The sequence below is a fragment of the Panthera tigris genome, chromosome D4 (genome assembly GCF_018350195.1).
Source record: "Panthera tigris isolate Pti1 chromosome D4, P.tigris_Pti1_mat1.1, whole genome shotgun sequence".
Lineage (NCBI taxonomy): Eukaryota > Metazoa > Chordata > Mammalia > Carnivora > Felidae > Panthera > Panthera tigris.
The window spans coordinates 57,108,979-57,136,888 of record NC_056672.1 but is presented as its reverse complement, the minus strand read 5'-3'; the positions used below and the strand labels follow the sequence as shown (position 1 = coordinate 57,136,888).

Sequence of the window (27,910 nt, the reverse complement as noted above, 5' to 3'; positions counted from 1 at the left end):
CCGTTCCTCACCCCCACCTTTAGAACAGGTCACTGCTGCATCCCCCAGGCTCAAGGGCACCTCGTGAGTCAGGCATCCGAACACTGTCACGTTTTCCTGGCGCAGGGAGCTCTGAGGAGGGCAGGTATGAAGAAGGGGCAGTCACACCCTCCAAGCCCTACCACCACCCCACAGCCCCCAGACTCCTACACCTGTTAACCCTTCTCCAGAAACCCCTCCAAGAGCTCGCGGGACATCCATTCCTGTAGGTGCTCTCTACATCAAAGCCTGCCTTTCTCCTTCTCCCCGTCTTTTTCTCTCCTTCTCCCTCTCTCGTCTCCATTCCTACATCAAAGCCTGCCTTTCTCCTTCTCCCCGTCTTTTTCTCTCCTTCTCCCTCTCTCGTCTCCATTCTTAGAACAGAAAAACTGGAGAACACCAGATCTTCCACAGCAGAGATCTTTCAAAAACTAATGAGAAGGAAAGGCCCAATTCTGAATGTTGTCTTTGAGCAGAATTGTTTAAACTCTGTCTAGGCAAGGGAGAACATCCTGTTTCAGTCCTGTCTAGCTTGCTGGAGGGAATAGGAGGGGGACTGTTGCTGGATGTAGAAACTAGTTGTGAACAAAGGTAACTGTAAGGTTTTCAGTCACCTTCTTATCTTCACCTGGGTCTGAAGGCAGGAGGCGTGTAAAGAAATGTATTCTTCCTCAGGTGAAGTGATCCTAGGTACTAAATATCAGTAACAGAATGCCTGAGGGGTTAATGTAGCAACCTGTCTGGGATTTAAAGAAACCAGATATCCACAGGACTAAACGTAAGGAGCGTCTACAACAATAAAAGTAACAGGATGCCATAAGCTCACCTCATTCAAGAAGGATTTGAGGTAGCTTATTAAATGCATATAATAGGATGAAGTAAATGCATGAGGGAAATTTAAAGATCAAGATAAGAAAATAAAGTCTGTCTCTAGCTGTGAGCCATATATTTGATGCTGACTTCCAAGCAACCAAAGCAAAAAAGGAAACATAATGAGTTACCAGATTTTATCTTATGAGTCCATAAGATAAAATTTAATCAGAGTCTCAAAAGTACAGCATCCAAAGGGGTGGTTCTCAGGAAAATTCTAATCAAAGAAGCACTGTGTTCTGTCATGCATCCTGTCCTCAACCACAAGGGTGAATTTCATACAACTTGCTTATAACTTCCTTCAATGCAAGCCAGGGTAATATGCCAGAGTATTCCATAGAAATCATTCTAGTGGGAAGCCAAAGGAAAAATGTCCTCTAGGTATGCAGTTCTGTGATCCAAATGTTCAGTTCTTGATTCCAAGGGGAAAAAAATCAAAATACTTGGAGGGAAAAAGCATAGAAGATGAGCCAACATCTTTCAGAATAAATATAATGGACTGTTTGCAGTGGGTAACAAATGTCATGGCATATAGATGGGTGTAATATAAGCGGATGAATGCAGAAAGGGCCAGGGAGGAGCCATGGGGGGTGGGGGCACTGGCCTTCTACTCTCAAGACACTGAGGAAGAACAAGTATGCGTGGTGCTGGTCTCTGAAATGGGTGCTACAGTTTCAAGGTCAAATCAAGACCTCACTGTCACTGCCCAAAGGCAGTAAGAGTCCAAATTTAAGTATGAAAATAAGGAATGTCTTCAGGTTGAAGAATCTGCTCTGTCCTGACCAGCAGAAGGACAAAAAGTTCTGAGCCATGTGCCATAAAAGACCACATCTAGCCACAGATCAGGTCTCAGGTTGGCTGATAGGAAAATGGTGCCTGCCCCCGGAGCAGGGGAATAATAGAGTTAAAAGCCTGGCTGGGGAAACAGTACATAAATTATTGGATCAATGCCAGTCTAAGACAGTCACTAAGGTCCTGATACAGGACTCTGCCCTCAGCCCAGTCTTATTTAATGCTGAAAATAATGAAGCCTGGCTCTTCGAGTGTGTGAATTACATAAAGCAGGGAAGACCCAAGGCCCAAACTAGTATTAGGCAATGGCCCAAAGATGGACATGAATTCTTCCATTCAAGTTACAAAGTTCACTGCAAAAATATGAGACAGGAATGGGCAGCAGTTCACACGAGCCAGGCAGGCTCAGAGCATGAAAATGCGTATGCCCCTTGGTTGCAAGTAGATAGACACAGAAGTTAATATGAAAAATGACTGAGAGGACACACAATTTTATGTCTTCGACTTTCCAAAACTTTTACATGTGATCCTATTATTTTTATAATAAAAAAGTAAGTGTCTACAACTGTTTTGAAGAAAATAAAAAGGAAAAAGGAAAAGACCTCAAGATGTTAGTTCACCGCGGCCCCAGGTGATTCCCCAGTGTGATGTGGAAGCTGAAAGAGGGAACTGGATCTCAGGCTGCACAAACACCACCTGCCACCCTGGTCAGACCCCCTTGGATCACTGATCTCAGAGACACCATGACCAGAGGAGACAGCAGAGGATGGGAGATGTCTAAGATGCTGAGATTGTTCAGCTTAGGGGAGATTGAGGGGCATATGAAGGACTGTTAAAATAAGATAGCATATAACAACTGTACCACACCGATACAAGGTGTAAATAATAGAGGAAACTGTGCAGGAAAAGAGGGGGGATATAGGAACTCTCTACTTTCTGCTCAATTTTTCTATAAGCTTAAAACTTCTCTGAAAAACCAAGTCTATTAATTTAAAAAAAATAAAAAGGACAAGGATAGATTTACTGGCTATAGCTTCAGGGGCAAAACAAAGATTGGTGGGTAGAAATCCACGGAGGCAGATTTTCATGGAATGTGAAGACTGCCTTTAGCAATCAGAGCTAAATATGGACTGCATGGCCTTAAGAGGTAATGAACTCCCCATCACAGGAGATTTGCAAGAAAAGTGAACACCTGCCATAGAGACCCTTAGGAAGCGGAAGGTTAGCCTATAAAACTGGGATAAGTTTAGCCCACTCTGAGTTGCCCTGGCTGACCTAGCCCATCCGTAGTAAAGTCAATACTCAGGGGAATGTTTTTTGACCAGAATTGGGCTGAGACATGGTCGCTAATCATAAAGTTGGTCAAAAGGAACCCAGATGTGCTTCCAGAAGGAGTTAAGAGTCCCCACACCCCTGACACCTTCTCCTTGAAGTTCCCCTCCAGGACAACCTCCCCCCTCCCCCCACCACCCCCGCTGCTTTCCACCAAGAGTACCACATTAAGCTGGAGCTCCAGGCTGAGGACGCCCCCACTGTCCAGTACTGGCAGCAGCCTCAGGGCAAACACTGCCGGGCGCTCAGGGGGGAGGGCCACGCTGGGGCCAAAGAAGATGTAGAAGTGGACAGAGAAGGTATCCAGTTCATTACGCAGCGTTGGGCGCACTGGCCAGCAGTGCTCTGGTGGAGATGTGGCCCCAGGCCCCTCAGGAGAGGCCCCCAGGGATGGTGGCTCTGGGGGCAGTGGTTGGTTGCCCAGTGACTGGGGCATGTTCATGGCAGCTCCAGGGACCAGGACACGGGACAGGCTGGGCTGCGGGCACTCTGTGGGCAGAGGAAATCAGTGCTGGGGCCTGCTGCCCTCACAAGCCCTGCAGCCCCACCACAAACCAGATCTGAGCCAGACAGGAATTAGCAAAGGGTAGGGAGAGACAAGAACTAGAATCAAATGCCCCTCGGGAATATGGGGCATGCAGGGTCACAGGATCGGGCCCAGGGGGTTCCTAGTGGTCACAGCTAATGTAATGTCATGTGGAGGGAGTCCAAGTCATCTGTCCCTCCCTAAGGGCAGTGAAGACACTGTTGAAACAGATGATGGGCCCTCTCAGTGTTTGGCATGGTCTTTGGCAAGGGTGGTGGTTTTTGATGCCCCTGCCTACCCTAGGAAACTGAAAAAGTGACTAAGCCAAGGAGAGTATTGAGGTCCCTTAGTTAGCCCCAAATCCGGTGCAAAATAATGACCTGAAGGCCTTCCAACAAATCGAAGCTCCAAGTTGGTAGGGCTTTTGAGAGTGTAAAGGAGCCTGGGTGGAGTTGAGCAGACTACAGGGACATGGCAGAGGGTCAACGAACACAGCCACCACGCTGCCTCTTCCCAGCCACAGACATCAGCACAGGCTGAGTGGCAGTGGCAGAGGCAGATGTGGGGCTTCTGACCTTGCAACCGCACACACAGCTGGAAGCGGATGGTCCTGCCAGGACCCCGGGATGGTATCTCCACACGCACGTAGACCCAGTGCCCCCAGGGGGGGAGTGCCAGCTCCAGCTGGCACATCGAGGCACCTCCACAGGATACAGAGCTTGAGTTGTGCAGGGGTGGGGCCTTGGGACGTAGGCGCAGTGTCAGGGGGCAGAACAATGCCCCGCGGCTCCCCACACATACCAGCTGTGCTGAAACCCTGTAAGTAAAGCTGGGCACAAAGACCCTGGACAGAGGGGAGGTTGGGGGTAAGAAAGGACAGGTGAGAGGGTGAGAAGGACACCAGAATGAAGAAAACGCTAGGAAGAAGTTAGCAGAAAGGGACAGGGGATAACAGGAGGCCTTTTCAGGTCCTCCTGTCCATGCTGAGAGAGAGGGAGGCAGGGGTCCAACCCACCCTCAGGGCTTTGGGTGGCCCAGCAGCCCAGGTTGGCCAGAGGGTGAAAAGAAGCCAAAAGAACGCTATTGCCTGTTTGAGGCCAGGGAAGGAAGAGGGAAAGGAAGAGGGAAAGGATCAGGTTTGGGGGAGTATCTGACTTACTTGTACAGGGCTGAGCGATTGTGCGGGGAGAGGGTTTGCTCTGAGGGACGGCCAGGCACCAGCACAGCAACATCCAGCAAACGCCGGACAATCAGCTGCGGCTGAAGGAGGTACTGACACTCATCCTGGAGACCCTGAGACAAAAGCAGGGGTGGTGGGAGGGTAGAGACAGCAAGGGTGATACTAAAGCAAGGCAAACAGAATCTGCTGAGGGGTCGGGGACAAAGCTCCTCCGGCCTCTTGCCCCCAGGGCTAGGATTGAGGTCTCTCTAGGCCCTAGGTCCCTCCTGCCTTGTCTGCACCTCTGTCTTTCCTAGGTCTCTAGGATCTGCTGTGATCCTCAGCCTTGGCTGTTTGGGGACTCAAACCCAGTCCTTCCCGACAATCAGGCCTGCTCCTCCTCCACTCTAACTCCTCCTCCTGAGCAGTCCTGGACCATCCCTTGATGCAATTTCAAACTACCCCATTTCCCCTCCAAGCCCTCAAAAACTTAGAACACCGGCTCTCTTTTGGGGTTAGAAAGCTCCTTGAGGCCTCCAGTCCAAACCCACCGGAGCCTACTAATCTGAATCTTTAATTTCTTTTATCCCCCACCTGCCCTCCCAAGAGCTTGTCCAGCCTCTGCTTTAACACCTCCAGGGAAGGGCCACTCTACCTCCTAGGCAACCTCCAGACTGTAAACAACTTGAAAACAGGAACCTTGTCTTATTTTATTTTTGCTCCCCCAGATATGGAACGTAATATAAAGTGCGTACCTCACAGATGAATGTCTGCTGAATATATGAACCAATCAATCAATCAACACAGCTGGGGGCAGCTCTGATGTTTATGAAGCCAAAGCCTGTTTTCTGTCTCCCCTCCCACTGCTCTGCCTCAGGAGACCCACAGATTCATCTGCTTCTTCTGAATCAGGCTGGGTTTCTTCCGTTGCTGGACAACAGTCACATCTAAGCTGCTCTTCTGGGTGAAATCCCTGACCCTTGTCGACTCAGTTCACACCACCTAGCACACACAGCCTCCTCACTCTTCAGTGGGCACAGTCCCTTTGTTCTGGTTCCTCTTCTGCAACATCTGCAGCTACCTAAGCCCACCAATCCTAGCAATTCAGAGGATGGGGTTCCTGATTAGGCTTCTCTGTTATTCTGGACAAATGGCCTTATGTGGGCCCACTAAACTGGAGGCTACTGTTTATTTATGTGGTTATTCTGACCAACACAAACCTCTAAACCTCATTCAGACAAATGTTGCAGGCTCTGACATCCCACCGAGTTCCATACCATGGAATAAGCCAGCCAAGGCACTGACTTCCAGCAAAACTCCACAAGGCTGGAAGAAGGCCTTGACGGATGCCAGGCCAGAAGATCTCACTACTTCGCGTGGAATTCTTCTGTGCCTTTTGCAGCACTGCATCCTCAATGCCTAGCACACCACCTGGCAAATACTAGGTGCTAAAAAAGAGGATCCTTTCATAGAGCTCTTCAACCTACCTAGTTGCTCAGAGACCTCCATCTCTGATATCCAAAGCAGATCCCTCATCTTTGGTGTCAAACCCTAAGGCCCAGAAATACTAACACAAGGCATCTCATCAACCCCACTTCCTAGGGCAGGAATTACCACCACAATAACTTTGCAGTAAGCAAGCCCCAAGGGTGGAGGCTCACACTTGGGAGGTGGCTCATTTCCTTGCAAGATGGACAATGCAGGGGAAGAGATACTTTCCTCCACATCTTTCTTGCTGTTGGCTTAACTGAAGGATTAGTGGACATGACCTCAATGGTTAAAATGCATTCCTTCCTTAAACCGTATAATAGGCACATCTAACACTCCTCCTTTATTGTGGAAGGAAGCACTCAATCGGTGGAGAGCAGGGAAGGTGCAGAGGTACAGCAGCCTTCGCCCTATGATAGGGCAAGAGAAAGGGCACCAGAAGCCAGGTCTTCAGGAGCTGCCAAGGCATGAGCCAGGTGAGAGAGTCCAAACTGAGCCAACATCAGCAGTCATGTAAGGAACAGGGCCAAAGCAAGGACACTTGAGAAACCAGGAGGGCCAAAGTGAGAAGTAGAGTGTGAACCAGTCTGAAAGAAGCTGGGAAGAAAAGCCTTCAACTGAACTCTAGATGTCCTAGTATGGCTGGGCTGAGTTTCCTAAGGAATGCCTGAGCAGGGTAGCTAGACTCTGGATAGGGCTTACAGACTAAGATGCCCAAAGACACTTGCCCTTCTCTGTAGGGATATCCCAGTACCCAGCACAATCCCTGGCCCACATTCGGTCAGCACCAATCAACATGGAAGAGTGCTGGACAGACTGCAGGGGGCAAGAGTGGAAGCAGGGAGAGGCCTGGGAGGTTACTGCAGTGGTCCAGGACAAAGCTCAGGGAAGGTATGCTCAGAGTGGAAAGAGAGAAGTGGATGCCTCCAGAGCATGCTTTAGAAGTAGAGTCAACAAGACTTTTTCTTTATGGACTAGCTATAGAGAGTTAAAGGGAAAAGAAGAATCAAGTATGACACCAAAATTTGGAGCTTGAACAAATGGTGAATAGCAGTGCCAATTTATGGAGAAGAAAAGAGAGAGAAGAGGCTTAGCCTAGAAGAAGTAAAATGGGAATCAAAGAGATTTTTACTTTTGGCTTTGTTTTGATTTGTACATGCTAAGTTTGAGACATTTCTTGGACATCCAATCAGAGATACCAAGTAAGCAGTTAAATACAAAGTCTGAAGTTCAAAGAAATGAGGACTCATGGAATACACTTGGAAGGCATAACCTATAGGTGGTATTTAAAACTATTCTTCTGGGGACACCTAACAAGAGAATGGAGAAATAAAAAAGGAACTGTCTCAGGACCTAGCACTGGGGCCCCACAATATGCACCAGGCAGAGGAGACACCAAGAAAGGACACAGAGAAGGAGGAAGAGGTGGACAGGAGGAAAATAAGGACAGTTCTGTAAAGTCACAATGGCCAAAAGGAAAAAGTGTTTCAGTTAGGAAAGAGTAATATAAGGAACTAGTTAACAGCTAGTTACTACTTAACTCTGGAGAGGGGAAGTGGGGACCGGAAGGAGATGAAAGGAAGACTTACTTTTCACTGTATGCCTTTTGTACCTTTCGAATGTTGTACCAGGTGCATATATTACCTATTTGAAACACAAATATAATAATTTAGAAGGAGGAGGAAGAGCAGAATGAGCACTGTTAGTAGATTTTAATCTCTTCAAGTTGAGACACAGAGCTTCGCTTGGTCTTAGTTGGTGGATTCAGCCGAATCCTTTCTTCTCTAGTCTGTTTCTTTGTTTTCCTATCCTTGTTTTCATTATTTTACCTGCTTTCATTTACTTTCAAATCTTGGAGCTGGAAAGAGGAAGCATTTGAGGAGAACTCTGCTCCAGACATTTGGAAAACTTTCCCCTAATGAGCCATGTGGGTGCCAGATGTTATCTACAATCCAAAGGCCGGTCCCTCAGTGCAGGCTGGGCACCACAGAACGAGCACATGCTCCGAGACAGGGAAAACAAGGTGATGGAGGGCATGAGTCAAGACAGAAGAGGTTGATAGGAAAAGGGGGAAAAGGAAAGAAGTGAGATCAGTTTTGGACACTATGAATTTGAGAAGATGGCAGAAGAACAATAAAAATATGCCATGCCCTCACTACGTGCCAGGCTCTGTGCTGGGTGCTAGGAATACAGCAGTGAATGGCATGGACACAGGAGCTCGCAGAAGCTCTCCACAGAGCTCAGGAGAATGGCCAGGGCCAGATAACTCACTTCCCTTTTACCAGCTCTTAAGGATCCCAATCACTCTCAGGATAAAGTTCAAGCTTCTAGGTCCTTCACCATCTGCTCTGCTCACCCCTCCAGCTCTCTCAGCCACTCCAACAACCACTCCACACTGAACCACTTCAGTTCTCCCTTCTGTGCTTTAGCCCATGCTACCCCCACCACCTGGAATGCCTTTCCTTACTTTCTCGACATCCGGCCTCACTTCCTATTTCCTAAAACCGCCTCCACCATACTACCAAGCCGAGTTAGCCATCTCTCCTTTGTCCTCTTAAAACATCTCCTGTATCTCACGAATATACATCTTATTTATCTGTGTCCCTCACACCCAATCCAAGGTCAGAGACAAAGCAGGTGCTCAAGGACTATAGGTCCAAAGCTGAGGAGGGCCCTAGAAACAGTGCTGCCTTCTTATGGTTGGGACTCTTCAGACCTCACCCGAGGCGAAGCCTCACAGGAAGTCAGGACAATGGTATAAGGAGAAAGCAAGTCAAGAAGATGGAGCCCTGGAGGAATGCTCTGGACAATTCATCCACAGGATTGAATTTACGGAATTACCCAGAGAACTTAAGAATCCTTAAAGGCCCATGTAAGATTCCAAAAGATAATCTAATTCTTAGGGGAACCAAAAGGATGATCCTTGCCCATCCCCACCCCGAAGCCTCTAGAAGAGTCCTTGTCTAAAGACCTACATCTCTCATGGTATCCAGGTCTGCTGCCATTCATTGGGTAAGGTATAACCGTGCCCTCTTGTCTCTAATGTTGCCACATCCCAGAAGTTCTGCTGGCTAACCCTCCAGCCTGCAGTTCCAAATCCCCAGACTCTACTTCCTATATCTAGATGCAAATGGCTATGTCAAGGCTAGTTCTGACCTCTCCTAACCAGGTGTTAGCTCCTATAATCCCAGTCCAGGCCTAGGCCCCAGGTTCCTCCTGCCCATCCAGAAAGGTTTTTGGATAACTAGAACAGGGCTTCAGAAGAATTCTCCCTGTCAGTTCTCACAAAGAGAGTCAAGGATCAAAGTTATGATCAGGAATGGGCTCTTTGGGATTTGGCCAAAGACCTAAGACATTCCTCAGAATAGAATAACCCTTGGTTCTGAAGAGAGTCAAGATCCACCCAGAACCCAGAGGCATTTCCAGGTGAGTTACTAACATGCTGTCATCCAGAGGACTCCCAGGCCTTGACAGGAAATTCTCTAGCACATCACTCTCAGGAAAAACAGACCTATCACTGAGGCCTCAGGAAGCTACCTCAGACCTAGTTCCCATCTCTGATAACAGCAGTGCCGGTGCACTTGTCCCTGTACAATTCTCAACTCATTCAAAAGCCTCACAAGACCTTCTCTGAACACCAAGCTATAGCAGAAGGAGGAAAGGCAAGCCTGATACAATCACAGAGCCACAACCCTCAAGGAACTCAGCCTGGAGAGATATATCTGAGTCAAAGCTTCACCTAATTGGAAATTTCTGCCCCTTTCAATTCTCAATGGCCAAGTCCCACTACATTTCATGTTCTTCAGCACCCTGTTCTTTAAATTCTTGCTCCGTTCGTGCTCAGTCCTTCACCCTTACCACTGGCCCCACACACATAACCATCCCACTCTGCCAATGGCCAGCTCATCATACCCTCCCTTCCTGCCAATGGATAAGAATAAGAAACCTATCGATCCTATTACTAGGAGGAAACCTGGCCTGCCCAGCACCTGGAGGTGGCAGGAAATCTTTGTGGCATTTCTTTCCCCTCCAAACCAGAAGGAAGAAGCGTCCTGACCTTTGAACCTACATTTTAGACTTTAAAAATCTCCGTTCTATGAAATCAGTGCTGATATTTAGAGAAAAGGGAAACAACAGCCAGGATGGGCACCAGCTTCCCAAAGCATCCTTTTAACAGGAAAGGGCTTCCGTGACCCCAAGTGTTCTCCTATGGTCTTCCAGAGGGTATAGGGGGCTGAAATTATGAGAGAAGAGGAATGCATTCTCCTAGATGGACCAAAGACTGAGCTGAAGCCTATGAGAGTCTGCATAGCTACCACCAATCAAGATGTAGAACCAGACCAGTCCTGGGCTTCTGCAGCAGCTTCTGTGATCACCTTGAATAACCCTTGCACCTTCTAATAGGGACACTACTCCACAGTGCCAGGAATCTGACTGATTCCGGACTCTGGACTCTCCCTTCAGCTAACCTGGGACCCACTATATCCTCCTAAGGCTCCCAAATTGCCTCCTACAGATCAAGACCTCTGGCCCACCAGGTAAACTTCTGCCCTCTAGCTATGCCCCACCCTAGCCACCCTTATGCTGTTACCCACCCTGGCACAAGATTAGCATGTCAAGTAGCCTGTGGGGGGAATTCAGCAGACATGGAGAAGCATCTTTGGCCCCTCCTTTCCTGGGCAGCGTTAACCCACCTTGACAGAGATGTGGCCGTGGGCCTGGGGAAGGTGGGCAGCCAAGAACCAGTCCCCAGGTAAGGGGCTGCTGACGTTAAAGATGCCTGAGGTGCGGTTGGGCAGTGTCCAGCTGAGGGTCAGTGAGAAAACCCCAGGCACAGCTGTGTCCCCCGGGAAGTGTGTGTGCAGGGGATTGATGACAGGGGGTGCCCCGGACCGGAAATACCTGGGGGACCAGAATGAGGAGAGGAAGACAATAGGCAATGGGGTGGGAGACAGGAAATGGGGAAAAGAAGAACTGTCAACTCATCGCCAATAACACAAGTGAATTCCCTACACTGATACATACAACAAAGTGGTTCCAGGTCAGGAGTCAGGACATAAAGAGTAAAAGGTCAGCTCAGACTCTCACACAGTCAAACAGTACTCAGGAAGTAGTCAGGAGACAAAGGTCTTGTCCCTCACTCAGTCATACTTCAATCCGGACAAGGGTCAGGGATCAGGGTCAGGAGGTCAGTTTAGATACTCATAAAGTCACACTTTAGTTTGGAGAGTGGTCTGGGGTTGGAGGTGGGGTCAGGATGTTAACACTCGGACACTCACACAGTCACACTTTGGTCTGGACAGTGGTCCCCAAAAGTTCCCCCCTGCTCCTTGAAGATGATGAGGTTCCAAACAGCCAGGAACGTGTCCTCGGGAACGTGGAAGTGGAAGAGCTCGGTGCTGGCAAAGGAGCGGAAGGGACTCAGCTTGCGGGGTGAGCAGGTGGAGTAGTCAGTCAGGAAGAGGCCTCCTGGGGAGCATGCAAGAGAAAAAGGAGCAGCGTAGGACTCAGGGCATTTCTGCTAAGCAACAGGCACACCAATCTTCCTCACCGATAGCACAAACTCAACAAATATTCTCTTCTGAGCCAGGAGCTGGGTCTCATGCTACCCTAGCCATCATCTGCTTTAATCCTTACAATGCCTTGGGGAAAATGACCTGTTTTTACAGATAAGGAAACTGAGGCTCAAGCCTAGACCAAACTGAGATTTCAAACCTACATCCATCTACATCCCAAACCAGGACCCTTTATATGACCCCTCACTTAGGAGCCATTGTTCTCCTCTTAGCAAGCCTAATAACACACATGTGTGAATGGCACACTTGTGTGTGTGTGTGTGTGTGTGTGCGCGCGCACGCGTGTGTGTGTGTGTGTGTGTGTGTGTGTGTGTGTGTGTGTTGGCATGGGCTCTTGGGCCACTGAGCAGGCTAAACTCCACCTGTGGAGCTTCAAAGTCAGCAAGGAACTGTCTAACTTTCCTTGTTTATTTTCTTCCCCTTTCTGTTCCCCTGTGGTCCCAAGAGCAGTGAAAACCCTCAGAAGCCTCACAAAAGCTGTCTGTATACTGGCTCAGGGCAGGAGGGAGGGTAGGGTGGAAATGTGGTGAGGATGCAAAGGACCAGCTTGGGTGGCAGAGGCAAGAACAGGAGCTGGCAGACACCATGAGAACTCCCAGGAGAGAAGGGAGTCATCAGGCCCTCTAGGATTCAGAATGAACAACCAGAGGGCGTTTCCCCAGAGGAAGACCCAGTGAGGCAGTCAGTTCATGACTCAGTGGAATCTCAAACCACTTGGAAATATTCACACTTGGGGCTGGGGGGTACTGGTCATCTCTAACTGAAGTGCCAAGCTACAAGATACCTGATCATGGTTGTTCAGAGCACAGCCAAGGTGAGCAAAAAAGTCTAGTGGCAGCAGCTAGCCAGGCAAACACACAGGCACTATGACTGCTAGAATTGTGAAAATAACCTGTAGCTCAGCTGCATAGAAGGGTGTCCCAAATGGCAGGCAAAATTCTGGAGAATCTGACTGCTCTAGAGATTTAAGACCAGCCCCAGAAAAGCACAGAAGGATGCCCCCAAGACAGATGAGAAGGCTCGGAACTCAAGCAGCTTCAGGACAGAGCAGGGGCTGGAGGGGAGACCCTGGACGAGAGTTTTCAGCCAAATAGGAAATACCCGCAAGGCTTACCCCGTCTGACAATCTCCCTTCCAGAAATGGGAGCTAGAACTCCAAAAATGAGGTATATGATACAACAGAGAAAGAGCTACCTGGGAAAGACAGTCTGCAGAAGGAGGGAGCACAGGTAAGGAGGACACCGGTGAACTTCAAGGTCACCCTACCCAGAGCTGCCCTAAATATGTAGAGGCCACTGGCCCTAGACTGGCCTATCCTCATCTTCAAAGGCCAGTTACACCAAAGGACTAGTCAGTCCAGTTCAGACCACATGATTGGTCTCAACTGTCAGCGAGGAAGACCTGCCACCTTGCAAGCTGAGCACTGATTAACAGGGAGGCAGAAAGCCAAGAGCTAAAAAGCTTGGATACTATTGTTACAAGCAAGCAGAGCTCTGGAGCGCCCTCTGCTGGGGTTGAGGGAGGGCCTCTCTTCCTCCAAAGCGGGTACCAGAGATGGGTCACGGATGGGCCATTGCTACTGCTAGGAAGAAATGTTGGCCAGGCCCCCAATGCGGACTCTCAGAGAACTGGTGGTGAAAAGTAGCTAATGAGTTTTGGGAAACAGTGGATAAACAAATACAAAAATCCTTGTGATTCAAAGAAACATGGCATGGCCAGGAGAACCGGGGAACTAGTTAAGCCACCCCAAAAGTGGCCAGGGGCTATAGAGATCATGGAATGGGCGAGTGGGAAAAGTCCAGCAACCTGACATGGTGGGAGGAACCCAGAAGGTCTGAGGGGAGACGCTTGAGAGAGCATCCACAGCCCCAATCACCACAAGCTCTGGTTTGGCATTTCACAACAGAGCTGTGGCCCAGAGGAAACATGAGTAAAGCCCTGGTCAAGCTCAGATGAAGCTGTCCTGGATGCTCCACTACCTCCACATGAAGCTAGAGTGACTCTCTACCACCATCTGAAACATACATGCACATACACAGACAGACATACAGACACACATGCATACAGGCAGAGGCGGGCCCTGCTAGTGATAGCACTAGGTAGAACAAAAGGCCACTTCCTGGAATGGGCAGGCACACCTGGGCTATGCAACTACAGTCAGCGGAGGAAAAGATCCAAGGATTGGGGTAGGACCAGGAGACCCAGAAGGTACCTTCCATTCCTGAAATGAGATTGAAGCCAATAATAAGCATTTATCAAGACTATGCTATGTGCTATGATGTGCTACGATGGTCCTGTGACACTGCCAGCCTCTCCTCTGGTGAAACCTATCACCACCACTAGTCACAGAGCACCCCTGCAGGCAGGCCACCAAGGCAGTGATTATTAACAGCATTAAGGGCAACTCTGCCCGAAGTAGGGCCTATTCAGTGCTCTTTTCCAACTTCATTACAAGTCTCCCCAAAGCACCTGAACCCACTTCTGGACAATCGTGTTTTAACCCACACCTTTTAGCTTTATACAGTTCTGTGGCTCATGAACAAAGAAGTCATGGTGGCAGGGATGGAAGCTATGAATTGGGCTCAACAGTATGGATTCTCCCTGGCCCGAACTGAAAAACTGGTGTGGCTGCTACCTCCTCTGAGTGTCTAATCTGCCAGCAGCAGTAATCAACATTGAGCCCCTCTAGAGCTCCTTCCTCCAAAGAGTCAGGCTAGGGCTGACCAAACACTGCCAAACACTGCCTCCAAATAAGAAATCCATTTGGAAGGTGACACTTCAGTAATCCATCTATACAAGAAGCATGTTCCTCCTGAAGAGGAACATGTATTCTTCCCCTCACGTAATAACATAGGCGCTCAGAGGACACACGGGCTCACATGCACCCCACAGAACATACCAACAGACAAGCATGTACATATACGGACATGACCAGCATTCCCAGGGACCCCTAAGGTACACACACAGATGCTTAAGTGCCCAGATGCCAGTGCACATACACATAGAGTTTGAACATCTCTGCAGGGGCACAACCGTTGGCATGTATTGATCTCCTCAAGCTTGTACACTGAACTAGGCCCCCAGGGCTCACCGAAACCCAGCTCCGACCCTCAGCTGCTCGGGTGTTATTGCCAAAGACTCCCTTAGGCACATCTCCATCCTATCTACAGTGCCACCCACCAGAGGTGGCAGGAGTTGAGGCCATGAAGACCACAGTCATCTCCTTATGATAGGGCCAACTTTATGGCATATCTCCTACAGCCACGACCCCCTCCTCCTATCACATTCTACCCATTAAGAAGTTGGACCTCTCTCTCTCTGAATCACTTCCTCCCTGAATGGTGGCTGTAGGCTGACAACCAGCAAATGAGGAAGAATTTGTGGATTAAGCCTCCTTTTGGGAAGACAGGGGAGAGGACAGGTTGTGCTTTGAGTCTTCTCCCAACTGGGTCAATTTTCCTATTAGGCATATGTTGCGGTGAAAAAAACCACTAGTATGGGACAGGAATTAGGAAACTTTTTTCTAGCCCCAGTGCCACCATTTACAAGCTTGTATGACCTTGGGAAAACTGCCCCCCAACTGAGCCTCAGTTTCCCCATCTGTAAAATGGCCCCATCTGTATTTCAAAACTACTCTAAAAGTGTCAGGAATTATTCCTAAGCAAGTCAAGTTTATCTGGAACAAGGCTCATTACCAAAAACAAATCCCGTTATGATGGTGACTAACCCATGTCCATCTGTTTGCTGCACGTTGTTCTCAAAACTGTTTTCTTAACCCTGTTTTAATGCATGCCCAATATCTCAAAGTTTAGGCCACATCTTCCCACACTGGACTAAAGGCTCTCTGGTGTAGGAGGATCATGTCTCCCCCATCAAACTTCCCTTGCAGGAGAAGTTTCCAAGTTTTCTTCCTCGGAAAAGCAAGAGTCAATGTGGGGTCAGAGTGGACACCAGCAAAGAAAACCTTGGAGTCTCTGTCCTGGGGACTATTAGGCACCTGCTGAGCCTCAAGCCCACAATTTGCTCTCTTCTGAGCCTCCCAATTCCTCTCAGTTGTGTAAGACCTCTCTCCTCCCTATTTCTCCCCACCTCTTCCCCAGTGATCTAGCTGCCCAGGTCCCACCTCTCCTGAATCCCTCCAGTCCATCCCTCCCTGCCAGAACCCCATCAATGCCTCGGTGCTTCCTGCTTCTGCACTCACCAGCCCCTGGGCCAAAGACAGAGAACAGCAACAGCAGCAATAAGGCGGGCGGCAGCTGGAGCCCAGACCTGAGTCGAGGCTGGGAGAGGGGCACGGTATGAGAGAGAGGGGTGGGTAGTGGGAGAGACTTGGGTAAACACAGAGACGAGGGCAAAGGCTGAGATAATGGATTGGGCTGCGCTAGGCACTGGGGTTTGAACAAGGGCAGGGAAAGGGATGGAAGGAGGGGCTGTGATGGGGACTGGAGCAAGGGTAGGGTTTGGGCCTGGGGCTTAAGCAAACACTGGGAATGGGGTCGGGACAGGGGATGGGCTGGGATTTGTGACAGAAGGTGGAACACGGGCATAGGCGGGGTTAGGGGCCAGGAAAGGCACAGGGACTGGGACTGGAGCGGGGGCCTGGGTCGGGACCTGGATCTGGGCATTCGCTGGGACTCAGGCCGGGGCTGGGACCGATTTGGGAAGCGGGGCGAGGGCGGGGCTGGGGGCCAAGGGCTGGATGGGGATAGGACGAGGGGCCGGGACAAGGGCTGGGCCATGGCCCGGGGCGGGGGCGGGGCCGGACCGGCCAGCGCGGGGCGCGCGCAGAGCTGACCCACGGCTCCGCTCCCCACCCCCGGGGGGTGGCTTTCGGTGTCCTTGTGGGCCCGGGGCTGGGGTCGGGCCGGCTGAGGCCAGGCCCGGGACCTGGGTAGGAGTTCAGGCCTGGGCGACTCCGGGCTGCGCTGGACCGGCGATAACCAGGCCCCGCGGCGGCGGCCTCAGCCTGACGTAGTACGACACTCCGCCCCTCCTCAATTCGATTGGTCCTTATCAGTAAAGCCCACCCCATGCCCTATTCTATTGGTCTCCAACTTGAGTCTGCGGGCCTCCGAGGACAGACTCCCGCCCCAGCCCCAGCTGCCTGAACCCTGCCTTTCTCACCCCATCCTGGGAGCCCCGAAGCCCACCTCAGATCCTCACAGTCCCCGCTGATGGAGCCACACACATCTCATAGGAACCTTACAGAGACCCTCACAAACCCAGACACCTACGGACGTCCCCACAGATGTCCGCAGACTACCCAAACACTCTCACAGAGATCCAACAAACCCCTTTAAGAGAAGTGAGCCCCCTAAACTCGTCCCCTTTGGTCCAATGCAGCCTCCTCTGGAGACCGGACTGTTGTTGCCACGGAGACTACCGGGCGTTCCGATTGCTCTGGTGACGGATCCCTCCTCTCCTGGCCCGGGTTCCAGAGGTTTCAGTCAAGCTCCTCCCTCAACGGCCCCGGAACCCTTCGTCCCTCCCCAAGTCCCCCTCCCCAGATCTGGCCAGAGCTCCTTTGCGAATTTCTGCAGGTGTCCAAGTCCCCTCGCCAAGTCGTAGACTTGAAGGCAAGGCCTCTCATTACATAGCAAGTACAGCCAGGTCTCATCCAAGAGCCTTCCATCCCTCGCTAACATTTCCCCTTCCCAGCTTAAGACGAGATCCTGACCTAAGGACTTGTAACAGCCAAGACAGGCCCAGAGGTATGTAGTTTCTCCAATGGCTCTTCCTCCAAGTCCTCATCTCGTTCCCCTCCTAACATATTCTGTCCCTTCCCACCTTGGTCCAACCCTCTCCCATTCTCTACTTTTCATCCTTACCCTCCCCGTCCACCACGTTTCTCCACCCAGTTCCGTCTTCCCCCTTCTTTTTCTCTTTCCTCTCCTCCCACCGACTGATTCTCCACCCTCATCTTCCTAACCTACCTCTCTCACTACTTCTTGTCCCAAGCTTCCCCTTTGGAAAGACTAATGAATACAAGTAATGAATCCATCTGGAGCATGAGGGGGAAAGTAGGGAGCACAGAAAGTTAAGGCTGGAAAAGTTAGGCAGTGTTGCAAGTAATGACAGGCCTTGAATGTCAGGTCCAGAAATTTGGAGTTAATCTTTAAGCTGAGACGACTGAGTGTTTTCAAGCAAAGGAACAGCATTGTTAGGCTTGCATTTTAGAACGATCTCCAGTGGGTCATTAAGGAGGGCTGACTTCTTTTAGACATCCCTCCAAGATAAATTAGTCACACCTCACTCCCCACAGCATCCTGAGCTTACCCCAGCACAACATCAACTCATCTGTATTGTCATTGGGTTAACCTGGTCCACCTTCCCAGATTCTTTCAGAGTCCAGTGCTTACTTAGCACAGTGCCTGGGTGAAAGTGTAAGATTGGGCTCTTTAAAAAGTATAAGTTTACAGGGGCACCTGGGTGGCTCAGTCAGTTAATCTTCCAACTCCAGCTCAGGTCATGACCTCACGGTTCGTGGGTTTGAGCCCCGTGTCGGGCTTGGTGCTGACAGCTCAGAGCCTGGAGCCTGCTTTGGATTCTGTGTCTCCCTCTCTCTGTTCTTCCCCTGCTCATGCTCTGTGTCTCAAAAAAAAAAAAAAAAAGTTAAAAAAAATTTAAGTATAAGTTACATAAATCAATGAAAGAATGGCTGAGTAGATTGATGTGCTGGGGAAAGTCGCAGAGGGGCAAAGTTATTACATAATCCAGGTAGAAAACTATGAGAACTTGAACAGAATTGGAGGGGAAAGAAAGGAGAGAATGGATTTTGGGAATACAGTATTTAGAAGACAGGAAACACAGTTCTTGGTGCCTATTTGAAGATGAGAGCTGAGAGGAAAGGATAAGACTAAAATAATTTCCAGAGTTCAGTTTTGATGCCCTGTGGGACATCCATTTAGCAATGTCCAGCAAGCAATTGGGTTTGAGTGTGAAGTACAGGGATTTAAAGAGGTCTGAGCTGGAATTATGGATTTAGAAATCATCAGCATACCAGCCGGAAGTAATTGAAGCCCTGGACATGAATGACATCAAGGGAGGCTTGATTATGATCCCTAGACAAAACAGGCTGCAGTCAGGGCCCTGCCTAATGCATCATGGCATTGTCCTGCACTCTTAAGAGCAAACCCCCACCTTGGCTTGGTAGTATCCCAGTCTCTAGAACTCCACTGCCTGAACATCCTGGTCCTAAGGCTCAGGCCCCTGCTCTTGGACTAGCCAAGCTGCTATGTTCAGGCTCTTCCTGGGGCATGGTCCTCTGCTACCATCTACTGATGGGATTCTGACTGCTTCAGCCTTTCTATCTTTAAGCTCCCTCACAACCCATAGCTACATGCCACATGGCATCTAGGCACACAGGTGAACCTCTTGGCACCATACCCTGACCCAAAGTTCCTCTTGCTTCCCCTTTACATCTCAGGTGCACAGAAAACTTTATCCTAATTCCATAATCCCCCCGTGAACTCTGACTTGCAGACCCTCCAACCTCCAATCCCAACCTAATGAAGCCTGTACCTTATTCTACCACTAGATGGAAGCAGACGAGGTCACAGAAGAGCCTCAAACCGCCATGGATGCAGAGGAACACCCCTCTTCAAAGGACCCCTCTGCCAAGGACTCACAGGAGCCCCCTGGCCCTGAAACATCCTTTGAGACTTCCATCCCTGAGACCCCGTTAGAGCCCCACACCTCTGAGATCCCTTTAGAGCCCCACACCTCTGAATCTCATATGACACCATCTGCTTCCCAGGCCCCTTTAGAGATCCACACCTCTGAAACCCTTTTGGAGCCTTCCATCCCTGAGACCTCTTCAGGATACTCTGTCTCTGAGATCCCTTTGGAAACCCCTATCCCTGAGACCCTATTGGAGACTCACATGTTTAAGGTCCCAGAGAAACACCTTTCTTTTCATACCTCATCACAAGGCTGTATCACTGTACCTTCCTCTAATACTCTGAAGGAAGACCTCTCTGAGTATTCCTCCAGTGAGGTCTCACAGACAGGGAGGTCTACCCAGATCTCTGAGTCTGAGATCCTTCAAAAGCACTCCCTTTCAGGCCCTTCAGCCCAGGTCCACCTGGACACATCTGCAAAGGAGAAGGAAGAGGAAGGAGAGGACAAGGAGCAGGTGGATGCCACTGACAGTACCGCACACACAGCTCAGCCTGGACACCAGCTGGGCAAGAAGAAGGGGAAGAAAGCAGTTAGCCGTAATTGTGCCTGCACTTTTCCCCATTCCCCATTATATATATAATTTATTGTCAAATTAGTTAACATACAGTGTACACAGTGCACTCTTGGCTTAGGGAGTAGATTCCCGTGGTTCATCACTTATATACAACACCCAGTGCTCATCCCAGCAAGTGCCCTCCTCAATGCCCATCACCCATTTTCCCTGCCCCCTAACCCCCCACCCCATCAACCCTTAGTTTGTTCTCTGTATTTTAGAGTCTCTTTTGGTTTGCCTCCCTCTCTGTTTGTAACTATTTTTTTCTTTCCCTTCCCCCATGGTCTTCTGTTAAGCTCTTCAAGTTCCACATATGAGTGAAAACATAGGATATCTGTCTTTCTCTGACTGACTTATTTTTTAGCATAATACCCTCCAGTTCCATCCAAGTTGTTGCAAAGGGCAGGATTTCATTCTTTCTCATTGCCAAGTAGTATTCCATTGTATATATAAACCACATCTTCTTTTTTTTTTTAATTTTTTAATGTTTATTTTTGAGAGACAGAGGCAGCATGAGTGGGGGAGGGGCAGAGAGAGAGGGAGACCCAGACTGTGAAGCAGGCTCCAGGCTCTGAGCTGTCAGCACAGAGCCCGATGCAAACCACATCTTCTTTATCCATTCATCAGTTGATGGACATTTGGGCTCTTTCCATAATTTGGCTTTCCATAATTTGTTGAAAGCGCTGCTATAAACATTGGGGTACATGGGGTACATGTGCCCCTATGAATCAGCACTCCTGTATCTTTTGGATAAATTCCTAGTAGTGCAATTGCTGGGTCATAGGGTAATTGTATTTTTAATTTTTTGAGGAACCTCCACACTGTTTTCCAGAGCGGCTGCATCAGTTTGCATTCCCACCAACAATGCAAAAGGGTTCCCCTTTCTCCACGTCCTCTCCAGCATCTATTATTCCCTGAATTGTTAATTTTAGCTACTCTGACCAGTGTGAGATGGTATCTCAATGTGGTTTTGATTTGTATTTCCCTGATGATGAGTGACATTGAACATCTTTTCATGTGTCTGTCAGCCATTCAGATGTCTTCCTTGGAAAAGTGTCTTTTCGTGTCTTCTGCCCATTTCTTCACTGGATTATTTGTTTTCCAGGTGTTGGGTTCGTTAAGTTCTTAATAGATTTTGGACACTAATCCTTTATCTGATATGTCATTTGCAAATATCTTCTTCCATTCCATTGGTTGCCTTTTAGTTTTGTTGATTGTTTCCTTTGTTGTGAAGAAGCTTTTTATCTTTGGAGCTCCTGGGTGGCTCAGTCAGTTAAGCATCTGACTTCGGCTCAGGTCGTCATCTCACAGTTCATGAGTTTGAGCCCTGCATCAGGCTCTGTGCTGACAGCACAGAACCTGGAGCCTGCTTCAAACTCTGTCACCCCCCCTCTCTCTCTGCCCCTCCCCTGCTCTCTCTCTCTCTCTCTCTCAAAAATAAGTGAACTTAAAATTTTTTTTGAAGAATCTTTTTATCTTGATGAGGTCCCAATAGTTCATTTTTGCTTTTATTTCCCTTGCCTTCAGAAACATGTCAAGTAAGAAGTTGCTGTGGCTGAGGTCAAAGAGGTTGTTGCCTGTTTTCTCTTCTAGGATTTTGATGGTTTCCTGTCTCACATTTAGGTCTTTCATCCATTTTGAATTTTTTTGTATATGGTGTAAGAAAGTGGTCTAGTTTCATTCTTCTGCATATTGCCGTCCAGTTCTCCCAGCACCATTTGCTAAAGAGGCTTTTTCCATTGCATATGCTTCCCTGCTTTATCAAAGATTAGTTGGCCATATATTTGTGGGTCCAATTCTGGGTTCTCTATTCTATTCCATTAGTCTATGTGTCTGTGCCAATACCATACTGTCTTGATGATTACAGCTTTGTAGTAGAGGCTAAAGTCCGGGATTGTGATGCCTCCAGCTTTGGTTTTCTTTTTCAACATTACTTTGGCTATTCAGAGTCTTTTGTGGACTTTTCCCCATTCTCATCACTGTCTTACACCTGTCCCAATAAGAGGGGATTGGGTTACTCTTTGACCTGGCCCCTTCTTTTAGTTTTAGGGACTCCTTACTTCCCTTTGGTTACTCAGCCTCTCCCTTCCCAGGTTATGCGGTCCAACCAGAGGTCCCCGCTCAGCAGACAGAAATGGTGGAAGTGGCTAAGGCAATGCACAGAAAGAAGTTCAGTGCTCAGGCAAATTATCTTTTCCAATGGGAGAAGAATGCAACCCTGAATGCCATCCAGACAGGTGAGCCCAGGAAGCCCTTGAGAGGCCTGTGACAGGCCCATGGCCAACCTCCATTCCAACTATATCAGGGAACCTGCCCTGAACAACGGAGAGCTGCTTCTTGTAGAAATGGCAATGCTGCCTGCCTGAAATATTGGAGTGGAGCAGGCAGGTGGGCCAAAGTGGATGGCATGGGTGCAGGAAAAAAGTGAAGATATTCATATAAAACCCAGGTAGGGACAGGCAGCTAAAATGAAGTTGTTTAAAAAAAAAAAAAAAAAAAAAGCAGGGCCACAGGCCGACCCCACATCTAGGGCTCTAATAGCCTACACCAAACAGACCTTAAAGCAGAGATGGCCCAGACCTTGGACAGTCCAGGAGACTTGGTGCTCTGACATGGCAAAAGGCCTTGGTCCCCTTGGTTGAACTCCATTAAAAGGCTGTCACCCTGCATGCCAGACCGAGAGTCACCTGGTACCCAAAAGCCATGAGTCTCTCCACCAAAAAGGAGAGTTGTACCTCCCAGCCCTGTCAATTCCAAGTCTCAGCCCAGAATTAGTACTTTTCACAGCCCCATTAGTGGCTTGCTAGCTTATCTAGTCGGCATAGAAAGGGTGTGCAGATGTGCTAGGTATACATATGCCATCCGGTGTGTGAGCACGTGTACCTGTGTTGCTGAACTTCATGTCTACAGGGAATACCTTCAGAAAGAAGGCCACCCTGACCCACTCTGCAGATTCTGGGGTTTCTAGACTGAATTAGATAGACATCACTGTATTTATTTTTGTCTTTCATACTTCCTTTCCCCTTATGATAGGAAGAGAGTTATGTTGAGACTAGATGGGCCTAAGATAGAAAGACAGCCAGGTAATTCTATGTCCTTCTCCCTCCTCCATGCAATTTGCTTTCCTCATTCTCATGCAGGGCCCCTTCCCCCTCCACCCCGGGCCAAGAAAGTCACAATGATCTCATTTGGGTCTCTAGAGAATCCATATATGTTCTGTGTAGAGAAAGAGCAAGTGTAAGCTTTTCTTTTATTTATTCAGCATTTATTGAGCACCAACTATGTGTCAGGCATTGAGCTAGATGTGGAGGTAGTGGTTGGTGGGATTTCAAAAACAAAATCCCTCAAATAATTTGTACTCTAATGAGAGACACCAAAAAGTAAAAGGATAATTGTAATTCATTCTAATAATTGCTGTGACTGAGGTTAGCCCAGAGTGCTGCATGAGCAGAGATAAGAGGCACCCAATCTTGGGGGCTCAGGGAATAAGCCTTGGAAGGGATGACTTCTCAGCTGAAATCTGTAAGATGAGTAAAAAGAGGTGGCCAAGTAAAAAGTGAGGTAAGGTGAGACATGCAGGGCAAGGCACCAGGAGGAAACTGCAAGCAATGTTGGACAGAGGTCAGCTCTGGACCGGGAGAATTGTACAGGCATTTCTGTGGCAAAGGTCAAGAGTTGGGGCTATATCCTAAGGGCACGTGAGAGTCACTGCAAGATTTTAAATGGGACAACAACACGACCAAATTTGTGTTTTTGAAAGACCACTGTGTCAGTAGCATAGACTGGAGAAAGATACGACTGGACATAGGAAGACTACATTTGGCCCTGGTAACAGTCTGGGTAAGAAGTGAATGGGTATAGGTGGATGAAGTAGATTCAAGAAACGCTGAGAAGACAAAACTGACCTTTGGATCTTTGGATGTGTAGGATAAGAAAGAAGGACATGCCTGGAATGACATCTAGGTGTTTGGCTTAAGAGACTGATTAGATGATGATGCCATTCACGAATGCCTAAAACAGAGTAGATGCATAAGTACATGTTGGATGAACAGAGGACAAAGGATGAGGGTGAGGTTCGGAAGGAAGAATTGAATTTCCTGCATTTGAAGTGCTTGTGGAACATGCTGGTAAAAGGGTCCAGTAGACAACTGGCTGTATGGGTCTGAAGCTCAGGAGAGAAGTCTGGACTAGAGGCATCCTTCATGAAAAGACATATGTTGTATGGAGATATTCTAAGCAAAAAGAGATGTTATCATGCAAATGTGAGTATGTGACCATGGAATTGACAGTGTTGTACCTTGCCTGGTATTTTCACAGTAAGCATCTGTGCCGTAGACCTCTTTGCCACAAATATTATTCTGCAAAGTTAATTGACCATAAGGCAATTTGCCATAAAAGATTAAAAAAAAATAACTAGTTGACAGTTTGGTTTGACAGTTTGTTGGTTTTATCCACTGTTTGGCAGTTTGGTTTCATTTCTCCACTGACACAGTGCTCCCATTTATGTGTATATATAATATATATATAATATATATATTATATATATATATATTATATATATTATATATATATTGTGATTTTATCTTTCGTGGCAAAATTGCCTATGGCCAATTAATCATGCAGTGGAAATGTTTGCGGTGAAAATGCTTGGAGCACAGATTCTTAAGGTGAAACTACCTACAACCACCTGGTACACCGTCAAAATGGCATTCCAGATAATGTCTCCTCCCCCTACCAGTCCTTGTCCACTTATAACAGAAAGACAGTTTGGAATCAGAGCAGAGAGTAGAGGGTCCCAGTCTGGACTATATAGCCTGATGTCAATTGTCCTGCTTTAAGGGCACTGACACTTATAATGGAGTCTGAGGTATAGTTGCCAGTCTCTGTTTAAACTCTAGTCTGCTTCATCTAAAGGCGGGGCACTGACTCCCATATCAGTGCTTGCACTTGACTCTCCCAGGCTTTCAAGCGGGACCTTGATATGTGGGCACTGACCCTTGTTCACCTCCACCTCTCATCTGTTCACCGAGTGTATCCTGCTGCTCTGGACAGAGTTCAGAATTCCGCTAGTGGAATCCTGGCCCCCACTCACTTCCATTGTGACTCTGCCTATATACCCTGCCCTTTCCACAAAGCCTCACTGCTATAATGGGGCACTGACACTTCAGGCTGTCAGGATCGAGACAGAAGTAGCAAAGCCAAAAGCCACGCCTGGATAGGCTTTAGACCCTGAAAGATCATGGGTAAGGCAAGAAAAACTAGACTGACAATTAGGCACAGAATTGTGGATTGTGGCCCTGGCCAGAGTCAAAGACCAGAAGACACTAACTCTTTCCCACCCTCCTTATGGAACATCAGTGTTAAGCCTAGAATACTGGGTCTCTCTTCCGTCCTGAAGGAATTTGCTGATTCATTTAGTCAGTCAAGCTGTCTGTGCTCTCTCAGCACCTATTCTGGGCCAGGCCTTGTACGAGGACCAGAAATATAGGTGAAAACCTACAGTCAAAGAGGCATACAAGTGAAAAGTCCACTATTATAATGCATTGTACTGTGAGAGGAGTAGCAAAGGAGTCAGAGAAACAAAGAGGAGGAGCCCCTAGACAGGCAGACAAAGTCAGGGACAACTGTTTGGTGGAGGTGACACTTCATTGTAGCCTTTAAATGGGAATGAGTCCCATAGCTGAAGGTCCCACTCCATAAGGACTCATACAGGATTCTTGCCTAGAAGTTGGAGTAGTCTCAGGTTTCATGAAGGGTGAGAAAATCTGAGTGGAATGTGCTCTCTGGTTCTCCCACATTTAAATGGCTCCACCCTTGCCTTGTAGTGAGATTGACCATGAAGCCAATTTCAGATCCCACTACTGAAACCAGGCTCTCAAGGGTTGTGGCATCTTGCTGGTGCCTATTCTCAGGGATACTTCCTAGCCTCACAAGCTTCTGTTTCTTGGTCTTCACCACTCATGACTTCTGGCCTACCCCTTTCTCCTGATTCTTAGAAAACTATAGGCAGCCCTTCTCAAGTTCATAGATAGCATCAGTTCAGGAACACCAGGAACATAAAGGGAAATAGGAAGGTGCCAAACTGGAAAAGTGAGGAAAACCCTCCTCCTGGTCCCAGAGCTGCCCAACCTCCTCCTCCTCTTCTGGTCCCTTTAACAACCACATTTTCTTAGGTGCCAGTCCTCACCATCTATTCTATACCTGGCCAATCATCTTCCCTTTCCCTCAACTTAGACACTTCAAGGAAACAAAACAAAGTGAGGCTCTAGTGTGGGAAGGGGAGGAAATGAGAATCTTAACAGCCACAGGGAACTCAGCAAGATTCGTGTTCGTCTTCAAGCAAAATTTCATTTCGAATCTTCCTGCTCGGAAACCACTTCAGAAACTGAAGACTGTCTTCAGTCATTTCTGACAGGCTAACAGAAATGGAGTAGATCCTGGGGTGGGAAAGGAGCTGAAACACTTGTGGGATACTGAGAAAATCTGATGGGGAAAATGTCTCAAAGGGTGGAGATCATGGGTGGAGTGAATACACTGGGGAAGAGGTGAGACCACAGCGGCTGGGGGAAGGGGTGGGGGCTTAGGCTATTTTTCCTTCTCACTCTTCCCTGTTAATCCCTCCACACTCAGGTCTCCACATTGGCTGGCGCTGCCCCCATTATCTATGGGACTGTTTCCAAATTGGAGATGAATCCAAATGCTTTTGTGGACACTTGTTGAGAGAGCACCAGATCGTCTCAGGTAGGGAGAACTGACCAGCCCCTGTCCATGGGGAGGGAAAACTATACTCGGGCCATGTGTTGGGATGTATGAGAGAAAGTGTGTGTGTATTGGTATGGGAGAGGGGGACTGGCACAGGAAGGCCAGGCCCTATTAGGTGCCAGTCTAATCCTCCCATCCATCCCCATTCCCATAGACATATCTGTGCCCTGCAATGTGGGCCAGTGCCGCTGCCTCATGTTCTGCTTTATCCCATCACGCCCAGAGGAGGTGGGTGAGTTCTGGCTTAAAAGACGAGCTACCTTTGACCCTAGGGCCTGGAGGGCCCAATGTCGCTGCAAACACAGCCATGAAGACCATGCAGCTACTGGGTCCCATTCCTGCAGGGTGAAAGGTAATTTCTAGGGTGAGGGGAGTACAGGGGTGGGCATGGGTAGGATGCACATGGTTTGGGGATGAGGATGGGGGAACTGGTAGGAGAAACTTGGGTTTGTGGTTGGTGAGGAAGAGAGGAGAACGTAGTCAGCCCGTGGGAAAGCGCCAATTCCCTATACTTGTCTTGGCTTCCCCCTTGCCCTAGGCTGTTGCTGCAACTGCTTTGAGTCTAATTTCCTCTGTGCGGCCTGTGACCGGCGCTGGGAGGAACATGAGACTTTCTTTGAGACTGAGGAGACCCGGCGACGAGGAGGGAGGCCTCACGGTAAGGGGGCAGGGGGCAACCTGGAACGGGACCATTCCAGGACCATAGTCAGAAAGCCAGGCAGGAAGGTGCTCCCACCCTCAGTCATCCCATCCAGGACTACCTCACCCTCTCAGCGCCTGCATCCCACACTTGCACCGGTCTCCAACCCCAGGAGCAGACTGTGTGCCTTTTGCAGAGATGCCTACCCTCTGAGAAGCCATCGTCAGGAATTCTGACTCTGAGGCTTTACAGACACAGGGGCCCTCCGGCCATCCCAGCACCCACCCCAGACCTCCTGGGCTCCCTGGCCCACACAGCCTGTGGCCTGGCCCTAAGTTTGACCCCCATACCTGACCCTTTCACCTCTGCTTTTCCCTCCTCCAGGGACAGACGCTGTCAACACCTGGCGCAAGCCTCTCTGAGCCTGGCTCAAATCAGCAATAAAGAAAGCGGAAGCCACTGGAATCTGGCCTGCTTCTGTATGGGGTGGACAGAACCCAGCCCAGTGACAAAC

General features: G+C 48.8%; 2 protein-coding genes across 12 annotated transcripts in view; one reads left to right on the top strand and one right to left on the bottom strand.

Annotated features, from left to right (window-relative positions):
- The window catches only part of TMEM8B (transmembrane protein 8B), a 69,058-nt gene extending 51,886 nt beyond the window's left edge, over positions 1-17,172 (bottom strand). For 7 of the 11 annotated variants that reach the window (XR_006210439.1, XR_006210440.1, XR_006210441.1 and 4 more), the window contains exons 1-7: positions 15,963-16,500; positions 11,465-11,654; positions 10,880-11,087; positions 4,698-4,831; positions 4,114-4,382; positions 3,176-3,501; positions 18-111 (exon numbers count right to left, since the gene is read on the bottom strand). Coding sequence is in view for 8 of the 11 variants with exons in the window: in XM_007076485.3 (XP_007076547.3) it covers positions 18-111; positions 3,176-3,501; positions 4,114-4,382; positions 4,698-4,831; positions 10,880-11,087; positions 11,465-11,654; positions 15,963-16,500 (1,759 nt within the window). In the remaining 3 variants the exon portion in view is untranslated. The other 4 variants (XM_042963946.1, XM_042963948.1, XM_042963947.1 and 1 more) reach the window with 4 other exon arrangements.
- Positions 17,173-17,319: 147 nt separating this feature from the next.
- Positions 17,320-27,855, top strand: FAM221B (family with sequence similarity 221 member B). The gene is made up of 8 exons (XM_007076483.3): positions 17,320-17,337; positions 17,420-17,472; positions 19,299-19,977; positions 22,088-22,231; positions 26,625-26,735; positions 26,911-27,108; positions 27,295-27,414; positions 27,781-27,855. Exons 3-8 carry the CDS (start codon positions 19,299-19,301, stop codon positions 27,816-27,818), a joined length of 1,290 nt encoding a protein of 429 aa, XP_007076545.1. The 5' UTR covers positions 17,320-17,337; positions 17,420-17,472; the 3' UTR covers positions 27,819-27,855.
- Positions 27,856-27,910: the final 55 nt, after the last annotated feature.

Excerpts from the sequence above, each read along its gene's own strand:
- FAM221B (XM_007076483.3), top strand. The coding sequence starts at position 19,299 with ATGGAAGCAGACGAGGTCACAGAAGAGCCTCAAACCGCCATGGATGCA. Across the intron at positions 26,736-26,910 it reads AGAGCACCAGATCGTCTCAG|ACATATCTGTGCCCTGCAAT; the intron begins GTAGGGAGAACT and ends CCATTCCCATAG. Across the intron at positions 27,415-27,780 it reads ACGAGGAGGGAGGCCTCACG|GGACAGACGCTGTCAACACC; the intron begins GTAAGGGGGCAG and ends TCCCTCCTCCAG.